Consider the following 21,337-nt stretch of genomic DNA (forward strand, 5'->3'; position numbering starts at 1 on the left):
TCAGAGAAAGCGAGGCATTTGAGGGCTTCGATGTTATTACCATTTTAAGCATGCGAAAAAGTTTCTTTTTTTAATATGGTACGATATTGATATTGCCATTTTTAATATGATTTCTGACAAAAAAAAAACTGCGAGAAATTGGATAGATTTTACAGTATTACGATGTAGCTTTTTTCCTGGTCTCAAACATCATTATTTAAAAATAAAGAACTATTTCTCAATTATATAGTGTTTCTAACATATGGTCGTTTTAAAATTGGTCAGCAAGCTAATATAAAATTTATCAATACAAAATGTATTTAATTATATTAAATTTGTAATATTTTTTTCAGTGAACACAGTGACAAATTTAAGTTAAATTATCAATCGGACCAGGACCTTGAACTGCGTTGCAAGGCTTTCCCAGCAGGATCTGCGTGCGATGCCACTTTGAATAATTATTGACGCAGAGACAGAAAGTCAATCAGTGGGAATGCAGCGGGCAATTTAATACAATTGCGGGCCAAGGCGCTTATTCAATTAATTACTCGAAACAGTGCGTCAAAAAGCGGGCAAGTAATGCAGAAAAAGCCGAGTAATTATTTTACACTTTCCTACCGCTGTCGTTCGACGATTTTCCACCATTTTCCACTTGCCCGCGACGCAGATTCAGCATTTTGATGAAGTTTTTCCCCGACTCAGTCAGTTGTACGCGCAGTCGGTCATTCCATCTGTCGCTGGTGCGTAATGAAGTTTACTTTAAGTTTGTTAAATCCATGCCCACCAGTAATGTGACCCAGTTTTCGGATTGGTACGTGTAATTATCGACATCTGATTAAATGAAATCAAAGCCAGGCGCAGCCAAAGGCAATATAAATTCGCATAAATTCGCCACGGCGCTTTAAATGTCAAGTGGGGCTCGTCCATCGATTTTTCTGCCTCGCTGGTTGCTGGGGTCATTTATCAATATGTAGATTTTCCTCGGAAAGTTCAATGGGTCCGCAGGACACACATACGCACTATACACCACATGGACCCCCGTAAAAATTGCGTAATTTTTTTTACACGCACACACAATTGGAGATAAATTGACTGATATGCATGTTGCGGGCCACCGTCGTCTGTCTGTCTGGCAGTTTGATGTATGCGTCTGCCTGGAAAACTGTCCTCCTACACGACCACTCTCACTTTTCTGCTCTTTGATTTTTTCTTTAAATAAATCGGCGCCCCAAGCCATTTTACTTCCGGTGACTGCAGCAAGATGCCGGTGCGCAATGGCATCAATTCCCCTCAGGCCTGAAATTGAAACACAATGTTTCAAGATTTCAAATAGATTTTTAAGTAGAGAAACTATTAAATCGCATCTTTAATGCTTTTCACTTCACTTAATACCAGTTTAGATTATTGTTTCTATTTATTGATGTTGTTTAATGTTGATTTCCTGCGTTACTTCCACGTGTTTTTTTATAAATCCCAGCAAAGATGAAGTTGGACCTCACCATGAACGACCGTTTCAACCAGCGGTTTCAGTCCGTATATGGCGGACTGGTTCCCCAAATCGCTCGATTGGTGCCCTTCAACGACTCGGAGGTGACCTGCATCCTGCTGATCTACTACAAGTACAGCCTCCAGAATGGACCCTCTGCTCGCCGAATAACTTCCAGCCAGTTCGTTAACATCGTGATCGGCTTCCAGCAGCTTTACGACATGGACGTGGTGGATCGCATCGTTACCCTGATCTCGGGAGGCAGGAAACACGTGACTCCCATGGAGTTCGTCAACTACATGACCATCCTAATGTCCGGCGACATGGAGCGCAAAATGGAGTTTGCATACATGGTAATGTATACGACAAATTGTATACGAAAAATTTTATACTTTTATCTAGACATCTCAATAATTTATTTTATAAAAGTATTTTAATTGTTTTCTAAATTATTATATTTATAGGTTTACGATAAAAATGGAATGGGCATCAATAGAGAGATCATTTCATCTTCGGTTGAGCGGTTTTTCGTCGGGGACGACGACGAGGTACTCGAGATGCGACTGGTGAGCTGAAACTGACCAACTTCAAGTGCACATTAAACTTTGTTGTTCATTTAGGACATGGTCGATTTTCTACTCCTCAAATTTGATGAAGACCAGGATGGCTACATCTCATTTGAGGAGTACAGATCGATCGTGTTGCATCAGCCAAGTCTGCTGGAGTTTCTGGGGCCCATCTTTCCCTCGGACGAGACGCGTCTGGTGGTGGCGTACTGCACGGCCATATACTCTCACATACCCGAAATGAGCACGTTATAGGTATGGGAGCAGGGTATGTGGCAGTTTGCCAGAACTCCGCCAGTCATATAAATCTTTCAGGCACAAATAAATCGAAAGCAATGCAAATCAGTGCGCCCCTCCACCGCGTTTTTCTCTGTTCAGCCATTGTAGCCACTCGAAAATGTCAATGACAATGATGATGAACTGCAGAATAGAGCGCTGACAGCTGCAACGAGACGCTGGATAGATGGATATATGGATGGAGCGTATATAGGGGACACCAGCTGTCTCTCGACTACACGGGGGAAAAATATGAAAAATGGCGATAGAAAACTAGACAAAAATATCATTTAAATATAATTGCAATCATTGGGGAATGCTTTCCGCTCACAGCATACAATTCATTTTTATATTTCTGTTTAAATGCCTAATTCAGTTGAACAGCCGAAAATTAAAAAATTGTTCCATAATAAATATTTCCATACGAATTTTCTAAAATACGATACATACAGATATGAACTAAAATCCAATTGAACAGTATAATATTTCACAGATCAAAATTACTTCTATTAAATGACAAAAGAATTTTATGTTTTGGCGATATTGTGTCGAATTTTTTGCTTGTGTAGCCCGCTTTAGTGGCATAATTTTAAATACGGAGCGCAGCTCCAGAAATACTTTGCTCTGGTTGAATGCTCCACTGGCTCGACGACTGCCTTTGCCACTGCCTCATGACAGCTTGATTTGTTGGCAGTTGGCATACAATTGACATTTGATGGATAGTGTTCTACATTGTCGGGACATTCTCCAATCCAGGCTTCTAACTGCAGTCACTGCAGCCCTTGAAGTTTTCCCCTTGGCCGGTTGCTCTAATTAGGGCCATAGGAAATTGGGAGCACTATTAAAATTAAAATTCAGAGTACCTTAAAGCAACAGTTGCCTCAGGTCCATTATTAAATGTATGAATACTTTTAAATACCGTTCGATTTAACTTAAGGGTTCAAATATTTTATCGCACGTAAAGGTTTATTTGTCATTTTCGTATAACCGAAAGTATGCATTTTAATATTTCGCAATTACCATAAGTATTACAAAATACTATAGGTATAGAGTTGATAGTAGTTCGTTTTTGTCTCGAAACTACTGAACATACATAGTTTCATATATTTTATAGTAAACAATCAAAAATCATATTTATTTTTTTCATTTTACATAGTTTCATATATTTTATAATATACAATCAAAAATCATATTTATTTTTTCAATAATTTATTATGTTAATGTACCATAAACTTCAACTGTTGCTCGCCTTTTTCCATCGCCGTACCATTCACTAAAAAATGCGTACGAAGATTTTGGAAATGGCAATATGTCCGTCAATTGGCTGGTTATATAAGAAAAAGGAACTTTTTCCACAGTCACGTCATGCTAAAAAATATGCTTAAAACGGGTAGAAATTCTCGATAGATACTTACGTTAAAGGGACACGAATGATTCATGTTGGAATAGGGAGCAAAAAGGCCAAAAATGAATGTGACCACTGGATTTCCTTTCGGCTTTAACAAGTAATTGCATGCATCGACCGTAACATTGTAAAGGAATGGCTTGTATCCGTTAAGCCGTTCATATAGTGCGAAATTAACCTGCAAATTTGATCGTAAGTAAGTTGAACAAGGCGAACAGTAAAATTCACCCCATACTTTAACTTTTCTAACTGGCACCTGATGTAATTTTACTTTTATGGACACGTATTTATAGGTTCGATTAATGGCCTTCAGAAAGCAGTACTCGAATGTAGCATATGACTCGTCATGGGAAGTACATTTAACATTTGTGGACTCAAAACCGGAGTAAGCCTTAAAATTAAACAATAAATTAGGTCGAGCAACGTTATATAAATCACGACTAAAAATACCTACATTTTGTATCATCAAAAAGATCAGAAAAAAAGAACAGATCCCAATTGGCGTCAGACACATTGCAACTGCCTAATAACTCGGATTCGAAGTGAATACAATTTTAGTATCAGCATTGTATCAACATTGTAGTATAAATTTTTATAGACTCATTAAATTTAAAATTGCTTTTAAAGTGGGATAGAAATATAATTGTTGAGTTTAATTAACCAAAACAAAATTAGATGGAGCAGATCAAATATTTTTGATATGGGCAATGGTAATATTTCAGCCAGATACATTTTAATTACATAGTAACAAACGAATGTAAGTTTATATTCACGAGCGAATTAAAACTAACTTAAAACTTAAAACACTGCATACCAAGACTTCGAACCACACAAATGAAATTCAATCAATAAAATTATATCAAATTTTTGCGTATTCTGCACCCCCAAATAGAAAATTTCAGTAGGCAATATAGTTGAAATAAATTAGGACTGTGTATTTAGTATCTAGTATTTATTCAATTGTGATATCATATTTCCTCACAATAGTTTGTATCAGTTATTCTTCAGGACTTTAATATTAAAAGCAAATGTATATTTTGCTAAAGTTAAAAGTCATCCAAAACATACTTGATTTTGGATTAATTAAAAACTCTGAAAAAATAGGCTGGGTTTGTCAGTCATGAATGACTTTTGAATCCCTCGGAGGCTAGCCTAATGGTTGGTAAAGTGGGCACATTTGCATAACAAACGGAAAGAAATTCAAAACAAGTAACGAGTCAGTGAAACATAAAACAGAAAAGTAAACAAGCAAGAGTTTGATAGAATACCCTTGATAAAAGTTACATTTAGGTAGAAATCACAAATGTTTGAAAATATACTAAAAATAAATACATTTAATGGAATTGTAAATCTTAATTTAAAAAAAATCTCATTTTGTGTATGCATTTATATCCTGATCTAAGAACAAAATATTTTCCTGAAGGATCAGAATAACCAAAATCCGTATAGTTAAATGATCTCTCTTTGGAATAGAATAAATTGTCATTGCCTATTACCCTTTTGTGATCTTATTCATCTAAGCCTCTTGGATTTGTAATTATTTATGCAAAAATTCTTACCCAACAAACTTAATTTAGTTAAATGTTTAACTTCAGGCTGGCGCATGTTGATTAACAGCATGAAATGGGTACCGAATGCCCTGCCACGCCCCCGGGTATGCAAATAACATTGGGGGCGGGACCACCTTCCTTCATCCTTGCAATCCATTTACTTTGTTGTTGTTAACCCTGGGTGTTTGAGTTTGCCACTCGAACTTGCGTGTAAACATGCATGATTAAGCTGGCAGCGAGATACGAAGTAAAGTCCAAAATTAGCATAAGACAGCACAAAAGGCAGGAAATGTGAAATACGACCCTTATACGTCCCTTGAAGGTAATAGGCCTGCCAAAACATTTCTTCAAGAAAAACATGAACTGTTCTTCACCTACCCATGTCTAAAAGATGAGAGAACGCTATAGTCGATTTCCTCGACTTTACCGAGCTAGCGGAAAGCCGAGGTAGACATTTTAAAATTTGCTGTCACGCGAATCTCCATGCTTAATTTCAACTTTCCAGCTCTTATAGTTCGCAAGATCACAGCGATCATACGGTCATTTTACTTTAAATTCTTAATAAAATGTAAAATATTTCCCATAAACACAGCGTAATATCTCTTTAATAGCACTTGCTTATTTAATTTGGCGCAAAGGCTCGTAACATCTAAGCCGTTCAAACGAATTTAAACAAGAATTCGCGACACTCAGGTGCAAGAATATATCGATCAAAGGAAAAAATAGCCGGGAAATGCAGTCCTGATGGAGGAGATGATGCCAAAAAGCATCGTAGACTGAGTCGGAGCAGGGGAATTCAAGGGAAAGGGACAGCGAGAAGCTTGCACTCAGCGCATTGCATTGCAAAGTGAACTCCACTTACACGGAGTAAATAAATAAAAAGGATGCCCAAACAGAGCTCACAATTTATGGATGCACTTGCCAGGAAGGGACAATGGCAGAAGAATGGAAAAAAGTCAAAAAATAAAAAAATGCACCAGAGAGCAAGGAAGCCAAACGAAGACAAATGTAAAATAATACGTGACAATAATGCTGCCAATGGCTGTGTTGATTAGGCTGCTTTATTTATGTACCGCTTTCCGCCGCGACAGCTGATCCAGATCCACATCCTTTTTGGACTCCAATCTCAGAGTTGGCCAAATTCGTCTGTATTTTCCGTATTTTTTGTGGGATGTCCAATCGTCGGTAAATTCATTGAGCTGCCGCAATCCGGACTTGATCTGCAGGTTTTGTGGCCCAACTTGCTCTTGGGGCCTAATGAACCGAGCAGCCCTCTGAGCGAATGTGTGTTTGTGTGTGTTGGCCAAGTAAATATTATTTGATGCTGTGTCGAAAGCCATTTCCAGGTGGTATGTGTTTATGCATAAAATATTTACAAAGTTTCGTGTCTCCGTGTGGCTTTCGCCGAGTCCAATTTGCCCAAATGCAGAAGTAACATTTGAGGCAAGCTTGTGTGGCAATTCGTTGCTCTCCCTTTTTTTTTTTGCCTCTTATTATTCCAAGTTTATTTAGGAGCCGGAATCTGGGGAGAAATGATGGCATGAAGGCGGCTGAGGCATGGAACACCACATCAAAGCATAGCACGTGGCACGCATGAGTGGCAATGCAAAAAGTACAGCGGCAGGAGCAGCTGGAGGAGCATCAGTAGCATCTGAAGCCCGGCAGCTCGGCAGCCCCAATTGCATTGCCATTGCCCCGAGTTGACCACAAAACATGCGCCCGGCTACGAAAACCCAGCCAAACCGAGCCAACACAAGTCAGGCCAAAAAAAGAAAACACGGTAGACGAAGCATGGATAAAGGAAAGCTACACTGTACGTATTGCATAATGCGAACGAATTCCGCAGTAAATCAAAAAGGCAAACGGTAGGATCACTGATCTCAGAATTGCATATCTAAGTTGGGACTTGTAATGTCCTAAATTAAAGAATGATAGCCATATAGCTTAATACATTTATCCACTCTTGCAATGAAATTGTGTTTGCTTCACAACTTGAATGTGGTTTCTTGACTTGCTACTTTTCCTATTAAATTTTATTTCATTTAGTTTAATTTCACAATATACACACCGTTCGCTCAGTGTAGGGCAACAACAGTAACAGAGCGGTAAATCAACTGCTGACCAGTGTACGGCTGCAGTTACGTATGTGAATTTGTAATCTAAACTTTTATACTCGTTGACTCGTTGCCTCGTTTTTCCATCAGCGGCGAACAGGAAACGGAAATTGCTGCTGTTGGCCCGTTGACAAAAACACGACACTTGCACCTCAAGTTGCCAGGAACTTTCAACTTGATTTTCCGAGCCAACTACAACAGCAACAGCACCAGCAACAACATCACCATCAACAACAACAACGACAACAAAAATGATGTCCAGGACATTATGCGACTGGCAATTGCTTACGGTTTTGTTGTCCTGTTGTCGAGCAACTCAATGTGTCCATGATTGCGATTGCAGGTAGTAGGCGATCGTGTTGTTCCTGTTTTTGTGGACCCATTTGACCATTGGGCCATTGATTAAGCGTGGCCAGCTGGTTGGGATTTTCCGCCCGCTCTTTTGACCACGTTCACTCAATCAAAGCCAAACTAAAAGTTTGTGCTACGGTTTTAACCTCAGCTTGCATTCTTTATGAGTGTTTCTGCCTCCTTTTTGTTGCACGCTCTGCATTTTTTCGCTGTTGCCTTTGAATGTTTAATGTAAATTGATTTACCCAGTCCTGTTTGCATTTTTTTTGTCTTGTGTTTCACCAATGCCAACTTTTACTCAAGCGAATTTTCCAAACGGCTTTAAGTTACAATTAAGCCCGCTGGGAGAAAAAGCGCGCAAGTTGTTAACTGATTTTTCAGCCCACCTTTGGTGCCTGCAGTTACCAGTTGCCAGTTGGCTGCACATTAGCGAAGGCACACGAAAATTTTTAACTTAAATTACTTTTCGTAATAACTTTATTTTGTAATTTACGTAAGTAGAAGTAACATTTATGCAGCTGCATAAACCGCCAACGAAAGTAGCTGACAAACTATGACGGCGCACGTAAAAAACTTTGGGCAGAAGCCTTTGCGAATCTGCGGAAAAATTTGCGGGGGGCACAAAAATGGGTAGGAGAATGGAGTGAAATCGGGATGGGAGAACCACGAGCGGCCTTGGTCCGCAAAAAGTTGATGCCACTCAGCTAGATAATTTGCATACGGAAATGGGTGCGCTCTTTGATGGTTTTTCACGATCTTTGGGAATCTATTGGCGACGCCACCTGTCCGGAAACGGGTAGTAATCCGTCCTAGTGCTCCATGCTACCAAAAACTCCAGTGGCATCTTAAATTTTTAATACGCCACTTGTCCGAAGGGAAAATGAGAGCGTCATGGGCACGTTGTTTTCCTTTCGCCTGCGTAATGAGGAAAAGTTTCGCTACATGCAATTTGCTCTTGTTCCCTGTTCTAAGCGCTCCCTTCTCAGTTCCCAGATGATTTAACTTGTTTCTTTTTTTTTTTGGGTTGCTGGTCTACTTGTCCTTGCAAAAAACCATTTGCATTTGCCAAAAGCACAGCCATAACGGCGAGAAAAAAGCAACAACACACTTACCTCAATAGTCAAACAAAACAAAGCAAAAGTGCGGCATACTTTGTGGCGCTTGGCATGCCAAACATGTGCCCCCCATTTCGGTCCTCCTTCTCCGGCTGACATACAAATCATTTTGCCGAGTACCGAATGTCGAGTGGGGAGCTATAATGCAACTGGAATGAAAGCCACCGGGAGCACTGTAAAAAAGCCCATTTGAAACTCGGGTTTTTCGTCCTCGAAATCATAAACAATACCTTTCAAAAGCCAGCCAACTGTTAAAGTACTGGGGTCAAAAGGTCTAGGTTTTAGGTTCCACAAAAACTTCCTAAAAAGGCACTTTAGATATAAATTACAAAAACATTTTCCTAATTATTAATGAAAATTATAGTATTCCCTTTTTAGGGAGAAATACAATTTCGATAATACTCAAGTGATTTTAAGCGGTAAATAAGTTTTATAAGTTTTCAACAAAACTGCAATGAAAGTGGTTTTCCCAGTGGTATACATAATTCTTATATGTTCCAAGGAAATGCAGAAAGATATTTGTCACATTTACATTTTAATTACTTTGACCGTCGGCAAAGGTTTTTATTGCATGGCTATCGCTTTGACATCTAATCAATAAATCACATGCCGGGTCTTATCAATCAAAATCTTACAAGGATAAGGAAATCCCAGGCTCCCAAGTGAGGGCAACAATTATGCGGAGCGGCACAGAGCGGCTCAAGGGGCACTCAGCCCGACTGAAGGATTCCAAAGGAGCTGGAGGTTCAGTTGGCAAAATCAAACAAAGGGCTGCACCGAATGCAAAGGGAATCATCAGCAGCAAAAGAGTAACCAGAGTGAAAAGTGTAAAATGCAAAATCTCATTGATGATTGCATGCAGCAGGAGGGCAGGATGGCAGGATGGCAGCAGGGCAGCAGGGCAGCAGGGCAGGAGCAGGATCCTCGCCACTTTTTTTCGAAGCTTTGTCTCAGTCTCAATAACGAAATGCAAATACGGCAAAAAGCGAAAGCAAACACACAAATACGCATGAGGAGAACCGACTAGAAGAGCCAGAGAGTGGAAAAGTGGCAGAACGGCAGGACCAAAGCAAATCGAATGGCGCAGAGGCGAACGGAAAGCTGCCAAGTGCCGGGCAAGGAAATCTGCAAAAAAAATGCAGATAACTAGGAATATGCAGATGCTCTAACCCGAATTGAAGGAATTAAATAGACCCAAGGAAAACGGGAAATTAGGGCCGAGTACTAACAAAATTACTTCCGAATCGAACAACTGCTTACAATAGTTAAAAACTCATGGGTTTTGTTTGCATACCTAATATATATGATGTGGTAAAATATTGAAATTAGCTGCTAATCAGATTAAAGTAAAATTTTTCATGTACCTTTGTGGTTTTACAACGCAACTTTGGAATAAACCAAACTAATATGGATGTAATAATCTGCGCCATAGCTTTCTAGGCTGAACTAAGCTGCTTTGTGTGGCGTTAGCTATCAAATAACTTTCTGCCGACCAAGTTCATAACCATATCAGGCGACTCTCCTCCCCAGGGTAAATAAAATAAAAACACTACAAGGAGCGTGAGGGAGTAGTGCGATGTGGGTGGGTGTGTGTGTGTGAGTGAGATGGCAACCGTGATGGGGCTTCCCGCTCGGCAAAGAAAATGGCGTTAGCTGCAGCGCATAGAATTGCAAATTCAATTTCAATTCAATTGAGCATGTGTTTGCAACGGCACATCCATATGCTCCTAAGTTTCCATCTCCAACTCTGTGAGTGTGTGTGTGAGTGTAAGTGTGAGTGCGAGTGTGAGTGTGATTGTGAGCTAGTGTGGATGTGACTGAGCGACGGCACGGGTGCGTATGCGTGATATATTGTGTGCATGCTGGGCATTGTTGCGCTCTTGCTGCTCCGCTTGTTGCATTGTCACTTATGGGCTGAAAGCGATACGAGATCTACAACGGCTTTGTCAATAATCGAACTCGATTTAAATCGAGCTGCTCGCATTGGCAGGCGAGGCGTGTCCAAAGATATTCCAATGTGATTCTGAATGATTTCGATTCTTTTTATTAAATTACACGCAGTGTAAATAATTTGCGTCCGTCTGTCATTAGGCCGTCGACAATTAATGCCAATCGCAGCTCATTAAAATTCAAATCATCCACCCCTCGATGTCCGTCCGCTGCCATTATAAACATTTTTGCGCCAAATGTTAATTAGATTTGAATTTGGAATATTTTCCCAGGACCAGAGCAAATAAAATGCGAAAACAATGGGTGTGTGCGACGACAGTGCGCTTGCATAAAATGCAAACACAAATCGACAAATATTATTTTTATGTGCTTCCAATGATAATGATTTTGCCAAGCCATCAAAACTGACAGCCCTGAATTTCGAAATGGCTGCGGTAATGGAAATGGCAACGCGACTAGGTGGCGAATGCGTAATATGCTATAATCAAATTAAAATTAACAAAAACTTTCATGATTGCAAATTAGTTGCCGAGAATGGGCGTCAAATTGAAATTGCTATCGATTCATTGCTGATTTCAGGTCGTCGATACGACATAGGACATACAAATAGATTTGGGGGTCGTAAAATTATTAGCTGTTGAACGAAAAATTGGAAAAGAGCTGCGCCCAGTTTCCTCTTCCAGTGATTGCCGGCTCTAGCCAAAAACGGATCAAAAGTTAAATTCCTGTTTGACTTTTCATTCGAAAAATTGGATTTTGCATTTAGCCCGATGCCCGGGATGCCGAGGAAAAAGTTTCCGCCCATCAGTAGACTGGGGATAAGCCGCTCACAGAAATGCAAGCCAATGCAATGCTCAACGAAAATAGGGAAAACTTTTTTAGTTCCACAACTAATTTATCAAATCTCAGAGATCCGTTCGTGCTCACTGTTTGAGTTGGCCCACTCTCTTTCGACTTGGCTTACAGATTACAGAGCCCGAAACAATGGCCATAATAATTTCAATTATTTAAGTGACAGCAGCAGTAGCGGCCGAACTAAGCCTGCTAAATGCATAAACAAATCCGGTTGTCAATTTGCTAATTGCTGTGGTCTTGCCTTTTAATTGCCACCGCAATTGGGCAGTCCGCAAAAATAAAAATACCGCCTAACAGAAATTCCAATAAAAATCCAAAGCCAGCTCCTACAAAAAAGTGGGAAGTTGTGGATGCGGATGCGGATTGTGGGTGCTTCTGCCTCCTGGCCTTGCTGGCACAATTGAAGCGTGTTATTAGCTCTAATTGTTATAAAGCCCTTTTAATTGGGTGTCTGATAAAGTTGGCCCGAAAAGAAAGCCCAAGAGTTGCCTCCCAAGATCCTAGGTGGCATTCACCTTAATGAAAAAAGGGCTTTTGTGAACCCATTAAAGTAATGGCAAGGACGCGGTAGAGACTCGGCCGGCTTAGCCATTTCTTTTTCTTCGCTCTGGTAAAAGTTTCTCGCAAAGTATTTTTCACACGCGCCACGTTGCGTATGCGTAATCTTAGGTAACCGCAAAACGGGGAAAAAATAAACGCCAATGTGGGCGCGGCTTTTCATTTGTTTTTCTTGGAGGAACATTTTGTTTTAAGCGTCTTGTTAACATGGTTTCATCGTGTGGCTTAATTAATTTTCAATGTATTTGCGAGTGGGATTAGCCCCTCGACCCGCAAAAAAAACAGCAAAGCACTGTGCCAGCAAAACAGACTGCCGAGCAGGGCAACGCAACGTGCCCGAGCATAAAACGCTGCTAATCCACTTTCAATTAAGTGCAGAGGCAACACTCACACAAATAAGAGGATTCGGCCAAGTGAATACATTTGAATTTAAAACTACCACTGTGGCTGGACGTTGAATTAGAATTTAGTCACCTGTTCTATAGAAAGTACGGACATTTCGTCGAGGCAACAAGAATATCTGAAACTACATATCGGACAATCTAAATCTCTTTTAAAAAACATTGTATTTTTGAATACTTATAAGCGGCAATTTAAAACCTAGAGAACTCGATTTAACTCTTACAGAGCAAGGTTTCAAAGTTTGGTTTGAGTTAGCCATTTCCCGGGGATTCAAGGAGGCAACCAGATGCTGCGGTCAGGCGTCTTCCATGCCGCGGATTGGGCTGAAGACAAATGATGATGCATAAATAACACGCCGATAATCCCGGTTAAAAGCTCTAACATTTGTTTGGATTTGCCTGTCGCTTTCCAATATTTGCCTGATACACATAATTTTTAGCTATTATTTTGGGAACCGCCACACGACTGACGGTTAATGTCGCCCGATTTCGCTGCCAAGATGAATGGCCATCGATTTATTATCGATGTCTGGCGGAGCGGTTTATTAATATGCCCAGACCAAAAGGTGATGGGATTTCGATGGGCTAGATGGGCCAAAAGCGATGGAAAACGAAGTGTTGCCCACATTTCAAACCGGAATCGGGGATTGGAAAAGGTGCTCCATAATCGTTTGCGGACGTGTAGTTGTCATCAATGCAAATACCACGCAGCGCACTTGTCAGCACCATCCTCATTCACATCCACATCCTTAACCGCATCCTCCGCAAAATCCACATCCTCGTCCTGCAGGATAGCAACTTCGATGGCGTCGCATGATTGATCAAGTGAGTGCGTGCCAGGGACAGTGTCAAGCTGGCTAATACACTGAGCGAAAAGTGACTTTTTAACTACAAAAAATCATTAGATGTAGAGTGCAATTAAAAACTGAGAAGCATGAATTAAAAGCAACCCTTTATCATTACATTACTTTGTATGTGCAACTGCCCAGATGTATAATTATTATAAGTTATAAAAATGCATTTATATGTACTTAAATGTACTTAGATGTACTGATTGTTAAGGGCGGTTCTCTCAGTGTAAGAATGCAGCGGGATGTTCCAAGGCGGATCTCGTGCCGAACCATTTTTCTGACATTTAGTTGACAGGGCAAATTTTTGTTTGGCCGTAATGTGCCCCAGCGTCGCTCCGGACATCTGGTTCCCTATGTACGCTATGGATGTATCTACGTACTTACGTATTTTCCAGATCCATTCACAACGCCCGTGAGCGCGACGGCAGCCATGTGAGTGCTTAAAAAGCATTTGAGGATGAGGTTGTGGATTAAGTTGAGGAGGACTAGGAGCACAGTATGATACGAATGGGGCCAGGACCCTCGGCAGAGCTGATTTGACATTTATCACTGCACTGGCGACTTTCGATTTTCAACTGGCCATCCAGCGTCGGGATTTGTCATTGATGGAGCAGTTTAAGGCATGCCAAACGCACTTTTACGGCCGTGCGAAATTTTTAAATAAAAACTGTCAGCAATAGCGCCACAGCTAGTGTCTGTATGTGTGCGTGGAAATCCCCCGGAATCGGGGGTTGCGTCCAATCGGTTGCAATTGGAGGCCATCGCAGACTCTCGGCCAGTGTGATAATCCAATTGGCAGGCGCCGTGGCAATGGCCCTGCGATTGCGGGTGTGTGCCGCTGTGGCAAAGCCCGGTCTTGTCTAATGTAATTCGTGATTCAGCATAAACTGGCGGGCGGCACGCCCACTACGCCCCGAAGGATTTATTGGCAAGCCCAAAAAGTAGCGCATGCAGTGTCAAAAATAATATATATAACATGTTTTATTTATAAGGCCACGACTTAACAAATATTACATTTCTTGAAATTATTTATTCATATTGAGTTAATTGAGTTTAAGAAATAACGAACCTATTGAATTGATGCAGATTTATAAAATTTACCATTAAAAAAAAGGCTACAGTTATTAAGAATACACGAGTATTATCAATTTTTAGAATAAGTCAAAATAAGTGAATAAGTCCACTTAATCCTGTGCGCTTTAAAATATTTGTAATCATATTTCCCAACATAAGTGTTAAAATGCCAACTATCGTAATCGGGATCCCTAGTTTACCTATTTTTTTATAGGTGTGATTGAAACTAGGACTAGGACAGAGATTCCGAAAGAATTGGGGGCTTAGCCACTATCAAACGGTCGGATAGGCCAATTGCCAATTGTCAGATACAATTTATTCCCGCTCCCCTAGATGCTGCCACGGGTGCACTAAATGCGAATTGAAAATAAAATATTACACAGAGATTGCTGCTGCAGCGGTGGCGTCGCTAGAGAGGGTGGTGGCAGGTCAAAGGATAGTTGAGGTGCCAGTGGGTGTTGTGGGTGGAGTGGGTGGAGTGGGAGTGCCAGGAGGAACAGGGAAAGCACCGAAGACAAACAAACATCGAATGCAGCAAACAGTAACACGATTATGCCCATGGCCATGAGCGGAGACAGAGACGACGATCATCAGACGCAAAAGGAATCGTAAAACAAAAGAGCCAGATAGTTTGCAGCTCCGACTGCCTCACTGCTATATAGCTTCTGATTCTGGTTCTGATTCCGATTCCGATTCTGCGTCTACTCCAGCTATTGCTTTTGCTTTTGCCGCTTTCGGTGATTGTGGGCGCCATTGGAGGCAGCGACAATCGATTGTGTGCATTTTTTCGGTGGCGTTAAGTGTTGGCGCTCGGGAAAATCGGGGGAACACGTGGGAAATGCAGGGGAAAATTCTGCTGCTGCTGCTTCTGCTGCTGCTGCTGTCGTTGTCCTGATAGCGAGCACAGACAGACTGCACCAGCAATTTCAGCGAGCCGCGGGGAACAGGACGAAACGCAGTAACGTCATCGATGGCTGTCCTGTTTGTTGGGGAAAGCACATTAGAGTGGGCCTAATGTTTTTATATTGATGTTACATCTTTAATGTCTGATAAACAACAATTGATTAGTAGTTTATCTAGCTTGCAGAGTCTAAGCAGTATTTGAGGAATACAATGAAAATATACAATGTAATTTACAATGTAAGTTACTATAAAATATTTATTAAAACACTAATTTACAGAACTCTTAAACAGATATCGTTATTTCAAGTAATCATATAAATTTAGGCAGTAGCCAGGCATTTCAAATGTTTGGTAAAATGTAAAATATTTTCAATACTTACAGTCCTTGAATCAGTAGATGCATAATTTACTTGAAACTATGATATAGCAACTGATGAATGGGAAACCACCCTAGAGCACATCATCCCAGTTTGGGGCAGGGACAGATGGAGATAGGAGTGCAGCACAGTGCAGTGACACCTTGAGGCGCTGTTGGCAAACTATAGAAATCACATAAACGCCACACCCCCGACTGCCAGCTCTGCCTTCATCCGGGAAAGTCCAGGTCCTAGCCCGCATTTTCAGAGTCGAAAAAAAAACATAAGTGTGGAAAAAGGGGGCAGCAAGGAGATCAGAGACAGCCCACATGCAATGGCCGTGGAAAAGAAAATGCAACGTAAAAATGCATAAATCCGTGGGATTTAAAGATTTCGCTGGAATTTGTGATTTCTCGCATTCGCTTTTTATTTTTGCACATTTCGCTTGCGGCTGCCGCATATCTTTTTGTTTTTAGTTCCGCCCCTTTTTTTCGGTGTGGGTGTGGTTGGGCGTGAGTTGAAGTGAGTGTGCGGGTGTGTGTGTGTGTTTGGGGCGTGACTGGATTTACGCGCTGCTCGGCGTGAAGAGAAAAAAGTCGGTTTTCGTTGGATGCCACATCCATTTCCAATTCCCCGCTTTGACTGTTTAACACGCGCAATCAGCAACGCTACAAATTTCATATGACATTTTAAGTTGTTTTGCATTGTCACGCCCACCATGCCCCACGCCCCCGGAAAACGCCAGGCGATTTCTGCGATTTGCTTTCAGCGGCACAAAATCCTCGACAGCGCTTTGTGCATCGCATTTCAGTGACTTTGGGGCATAATATTTCCACGCGCTATTCGCATTTCCACTTGCCATAGTTGCCATTTTGTAGTTTGAACTTTATTATTATTTGTTACATCTTTTTTCGGTTTAGCACAGCTCAAATGCAGATTTTCACTTTTGGCTGAGGGTCCTTTCCCTAAAATTCTGTTGCAGATTTTAGGTTGCACGTTTTATTCGGCTGCCATTTGCTGTGCCCAGGAGCCAACCACATAAGTGAATCTAATTAAATTGCGAATATTCCAATAATACAAAAACTGCTACTCTAATTGCAAAATCGTGTATTGAGGCTTAATTGATTTCAAAACATATTTTATTTTAATGAACTTGGACGTCTCGAGGGCACAGCAAATCGGTTTAAAGCTTTCAGCGTCCATAACACTATATTAAATAAATAGCTTACAATTATATCCTTTCAATTAGCATGCAGGCATAAACATCGAAATTCATTCTAAAGTTTTGCGAACAAATTTGGTAACTTTCACCTATTTTAAAAAGTGGTAATTTTTCATTTTTGACACAAAGGGAAAATGGAAATAATTTAATTATTTTTGGGTCAATCTATTGTGTGGAAGAACGTGATTCTTAACTGGTGTTAAGATATCCTGACCTACTTGAGATAAAGAAGAAGGATTTCATAAATAGTTAGACCTCAACCACTACAGGAGTAATTTTTCTGGTGTTCATGGACATGTCCGGCTGCTTTTCCCTATAAGCTACGTGATTTAATGAACTGTTGATTCGGCAAATGCACGATCCGGGATGGCAACGTACATATTGACAAGCTTTCTCTCTCTTTCACCCATCTGTCTGCCGTCCCGCTCATATTTGACTTTTGTGCTGTGCGTTTCAAACAGTTTTTCAATGTGACAGGATGGCGAAGTGCGTGCACTTAAAAAAAGGAAAGGGAATTTCGAAAGGGAATTTCGAGAGGGAATTTCGAAAGAAATATTTCAAAAAACAGAACCATTATCATATCATAGATAGTTTTCCCTTTTATCGTATGTTCAGTGTTATCTGGATGGATTTCAGAAAAGAAAAAAACCCCTTGGATATTGAATCTTTTTGATATTGAAGAAAGATTTAACAGAAATTGAAAGAACATTTTCCATTCAAGAAATTGAAACTAATATAATTTTTAATATAAGTTAAAATTATATTTTTCAGTATTTTGAAAGTGGGCAAGGCGAGGGGAGCAGCCAGAGCATCACGAAATTATTTAACATGTAAATCAAGGCAGAGGCAGAAGCAGAAGCGAAAAATCTAACAGAGCTCAGTGCGAAACTTTTTTAATTTCAAAGCAAATAGCGGAGGGGAGTTTTTGAGGAGGGGAAAACCCGAGGTGGGCGGGAGTTTTGGGTCAGCTGCATGGGTGGGCGTGGCACTTGTGCGGATTATGAGGCGGTGGCAATGGCCAAATCGCGATGATTATAGTCACGTACTTGTCACCCCGCCCACAGTCCACAGCCCACCGCCCACCGCTGAGTTGTAATTACACATGTGTGCATGTGTTGGTAGGTTGGTATCTGTGTACGTACAACGAATGGGAGCGCGAGAGTGTGTAGGTTGGCAAATATTGACGCTGAACTTTTATTTACGCACACAAATGTTCAAGTTTCCAACAAAAGATAAATATGAAGTATTCTAAATCGTTGCCATGCCGAGCTCGTAGCCCCCCCTAAAAATCCCCAACATCATATTCCCCACTCGGCACTCAGTGCCATTTACTCATTTAACTGACAGTTAAAATTACAAACGCTTATCATGTACCAGAATCATATCATACGGAATAATTTATTATGCCCAACGCTTAATGTAATTCCCGAGAAGCGAAATTTTCGCTTCACATGGCGAATGAAATGGGGTGGGGGGCTGTACGGAGATATAGATATATGTAAGGATATAGACTAGGGGGTGTCTGGGTCTGGGTGTGCTGGTTAACTGACTGGTTTTGTCTTTGGGATAGATGGAATAAAGTGCGCAACATACAAAATGAATATGTGCGCACACACAACCGTAGTTTTATTTGCTCAGCTTGGCTCCTTTCATTCGAGACCCTCGCGTAATAGACATCGCACATAGATGCCATATATGTATGTATTTGTGAATGTGTGTATGTATGTATGTAAGTATATACCATGTTCGTATGTATAATCGCACATTTTGTGGAATGGGAGTGCGCTGGTTTATGCTCTGCACCCTGAGGTTAATTAAGATTTTGCCATGCATTTGTTTGAACAAATGGTGTTTGTGCTCCAATCCAGCCGAGTCAGCGAAATGAAAAAGTTTTATTAGTTGTAATCCCTAATTAAATTAAAACTGTTCCCTTTAATTAAATGCGGGCTGACTGCGTGATATATGATAAATGTTGAATTAAATTATTAGCGTGATCTCATCCATTAATCATTCGGGAAATATTCGTAAAGTTTTGCGCAAGGTTTAGGGCACCGTTAACTCGATTTAACTTTTGTTTCCGCGTTGCTATTGAACTATTTGCAAACAATAGCTTATAGTTCAATTGCAGTGGGCTTAGAGTTACCAATGCAAATTAAATATTTTGTCATACATGCAGTCATACAAACCTTTTCAAGCCATTTACACGGTTTGGAAAATAAACCTTTTCGAAGTCTGCTACTAATTGATAGCAGAAATAATCTGGAAAAGCATTCGAGCGAAAAAACAATTATATATTCATTGGGAAAAAAATGTTTGATTAACCCCAATTCGAGTGATTTAGTCGTTCGACTGCTTCTCACATATGTGCAAATGGTATTGTATGGGTGAGGTATTTCACTTAATTCATTAATTATATGCAAGCCATATTCATTAAAATGCTGATATATTCTCGCCCGGCACTAAGGCATAAATAATTTCATATTAATTAAATTCAGCGCACAGTTAACCATTATTCAACTGGGTTTGTAAATAATTATCCTTATTTTACATGTAGAATATAGGATAATAGTATAAAACACTGAATATGAAATATACTGCTTTTAAGAGGTTTTATAATTCCTAGCACTATATTTGGGTCCTCCTACCCTAGGCGGTCATATATATATATATAAGATAACTACAAGGCAGCATCCTTACGTGTGTACACGCCCACAACAAGGGCGTAGCCGGGCTTAAAGGGCTCCAATAGAACCATTTCGATTGGCTCCAACTGCTGCTCCTTCAACAGTTTCCTCTCGGCGGCAAAGGTATCCTTATTAAAGACCACACCGTTGTTATTGGCCGAATGCAAATAGGCCACAAAGTGACCACCAGGGTTCAGGAAGTGTCTGGCGTTCAGCATCAGAGATCGCACCTGATCCGCATGCGGAAGATCAGCGAAGATGATGTCAATGCAGGCGGGAACCTCGAAGCGGTACTTATATGGCATGGTAGCGTCTTCGACTACGGGCACGATATTCGAACGACAATTGGCCAGTGTTGTCAGCTGACGTCCCGCCCAAGGACCCTGCTCCACGGCGTACACCATTCCAGAATCACCCACTATATCCGAGATGTGGGATACCGATCGCCCAAATCCGGCTCCCAAGTAAAGAACTTTGGAGCCAATTTGCAGATGCAAATCACTGACACCACCCATTATTCCGGCTGCCAGTTTGGATTGAAAGGGAGACCAAACCCGGAATTCACAGCGTTTTCCCCGGAATTCCGAAGTGATCCGCTGCTCGCCGTAATCATCTGTACTGGAGCTCGTATTCCGGGTGAGCAATTGTATGGCATCGAAGCGGTTGCGTAATAAATAGACGCCGTAATGTCGGTGCGGTTCAATGCGGTCTGAGTTCCCTGTAAAAATCCTAGTCTCCAACTTGACCTCTTGTCCTTGACCTTGTCCTTGACCTTGACCTTCACTTTGACATGTATTTTGTGGCGAATCCCCTCCGGCGGATTCGATGTCCTTTGTGGAGGTCCTGGAGCTCTTGGATACTGGCTTCTTCGATGGTTTTATGGAGTTCTGGCTGGGACTCTTGATGGACGACTTTTTTGTGCGACTGACGGAAGGCTTTGTTGTAATTTTTGGGGGCTCAGGGCTTGTGGAATTTCCAAGAGCTTCTCCTCCATAAGTCCTATTTTTGCGGTTCTGCCGCTTGGAGATGGATTCCTTACTCATCGCATCAATTGTATCCAGTTTTTGCTCGAATCTGATTTATCACAACATCGGTTGTCTGTCAAAATTTGATGTGGATCCCAAGGGTTGAGGTTTGGATTCAGATTGTAGAGAAAGCTAACTAATACTGCTGAATTTAAAATATTTTAACAGAATTTCTCTTAATGTACATCAACCTTATCTAATCTTAAGTTCATTAAGTTCTAGATACGAATTATAGCTATAAAAGCTTAAAAATGTTTAGGTAAGAAATAACTTTTTCAAGTATTTCCCATTACTGAATATTCATAAATGGTAATCATTATAAATTCTATACATAACTCATCCTTGTGGCAGAGTTTTTTATGCGAATAATAATTAATTTTATTCTCCGCCCGCGGAATCTTCAGTAAAATGCTCCGCGAAAAAGGAGAGTGAGCAGGTATTTTGTGTTGGGTTGGGTGGCGATCGAAGGTCAGTCGCCGGGACTAAAAAGTGCGCCCACAAATGCTGCACATAATTTAACAAAGTGAACTGCACCGCAGTAGTTGCAACACCAACAAAAGCAACACAAGCAACAGCAACATCACGAGCAACAACGACATCATGGGCAATAATAATG

The 21,337-nt window shown here is 40.8% G+C and overlaps 2 protein-coding genes across 2 annotated transcripts; one reads left to right on the plus strand and one right to left on the minus strand.

Moving 5' to 3' along the window:
* The first annotated feature begins 1,359 nt into the window (after positions 1-1,359).
* On the plus strand, positions 1,360-2,377 carry LOC6553667 (EF-hand calcium-binding domain-containing protein 1). The gene is made up of 3 exons (XM_026983710.1): positions 1,360-1,818; positions 1,930-2,031; positions 2,086-2,377. The coding sequence occupies exons 1-3, from the start codon at positions 1,462-1,464 to the stop codon at positions 2,284-2,286; spliced, it is 660 nt and encodes a 219-aa protein (XP_026839511.1). The 5' UTR covers positions 1,360-1,461; the 3' UTR covers positions 2,287-2,377.
* A 17,312-nt stretch (positions 2,378-19,689) lies between these two features.
* On the minus strand, positions 19,690-20,739 carry LOC6553664 (rRNA/tRNA 2'-O-methyltransferase fibrillarin-like protein 1). Its single transcript, XM_001980308.3, has one exon. It carries the CDS (start codon positions 20,737-20,739, stop codon positions 19,690-19,692), a length of 1,050 nt encoding a protein of 349 aa, XP_001980344.1.
* Positions 20,740-21,337: the final 598 nt, after the last annotated feature.

This window comes from Drosophila erecta, unplaced genomic scaffold, assembly GCF_003286155.1.
Source record: "Drosophila erecta strain 14021-0224.00,06,07 unplaced genomic scaffold, DereRS2 tig00000000-arrow-pilon, whole genome shotgun sequence".
Taxonomy (NCBI): domain Eukaryota; kingdom Metazoa; phylum Arthropoda; class Insecta; order Diptera; family Drosophilidae; genus Drosophila; species Drosophila erecta.

Excerpts from the sequence above, each read along its gene's own strand:
- LOC6553664 (XM_001980308.3), bottom strand. The coding sequence starts at position 20,739 with ATGAGTAAGGAATCCATCTCCAAGCGGCAGAACCGCAAAAATAGGACT.
- LOC6553667 (XM_026983710.1), top strand. The coding sequence starts at position 1,462 with ATGAAGTTGGACCTCACCATGAACGACCGTTTCAACCAGCGGTTTCAG. Across the intron at positions 1,819-1,929 it reads AAATGGAGTTTGCATACATG|GTTTACGATAAAAATGGAAT; the intron begins GTAATGTATACG and ends TTATATTTATAG. Across the intron at positions 2,032-2,085 it reads AGGTACTCGAGATGCGACTG|GACATGGTCGATTTTCTACT; the intron begins GTGAGCTGAAAC and ends TTGTTCATTTAG.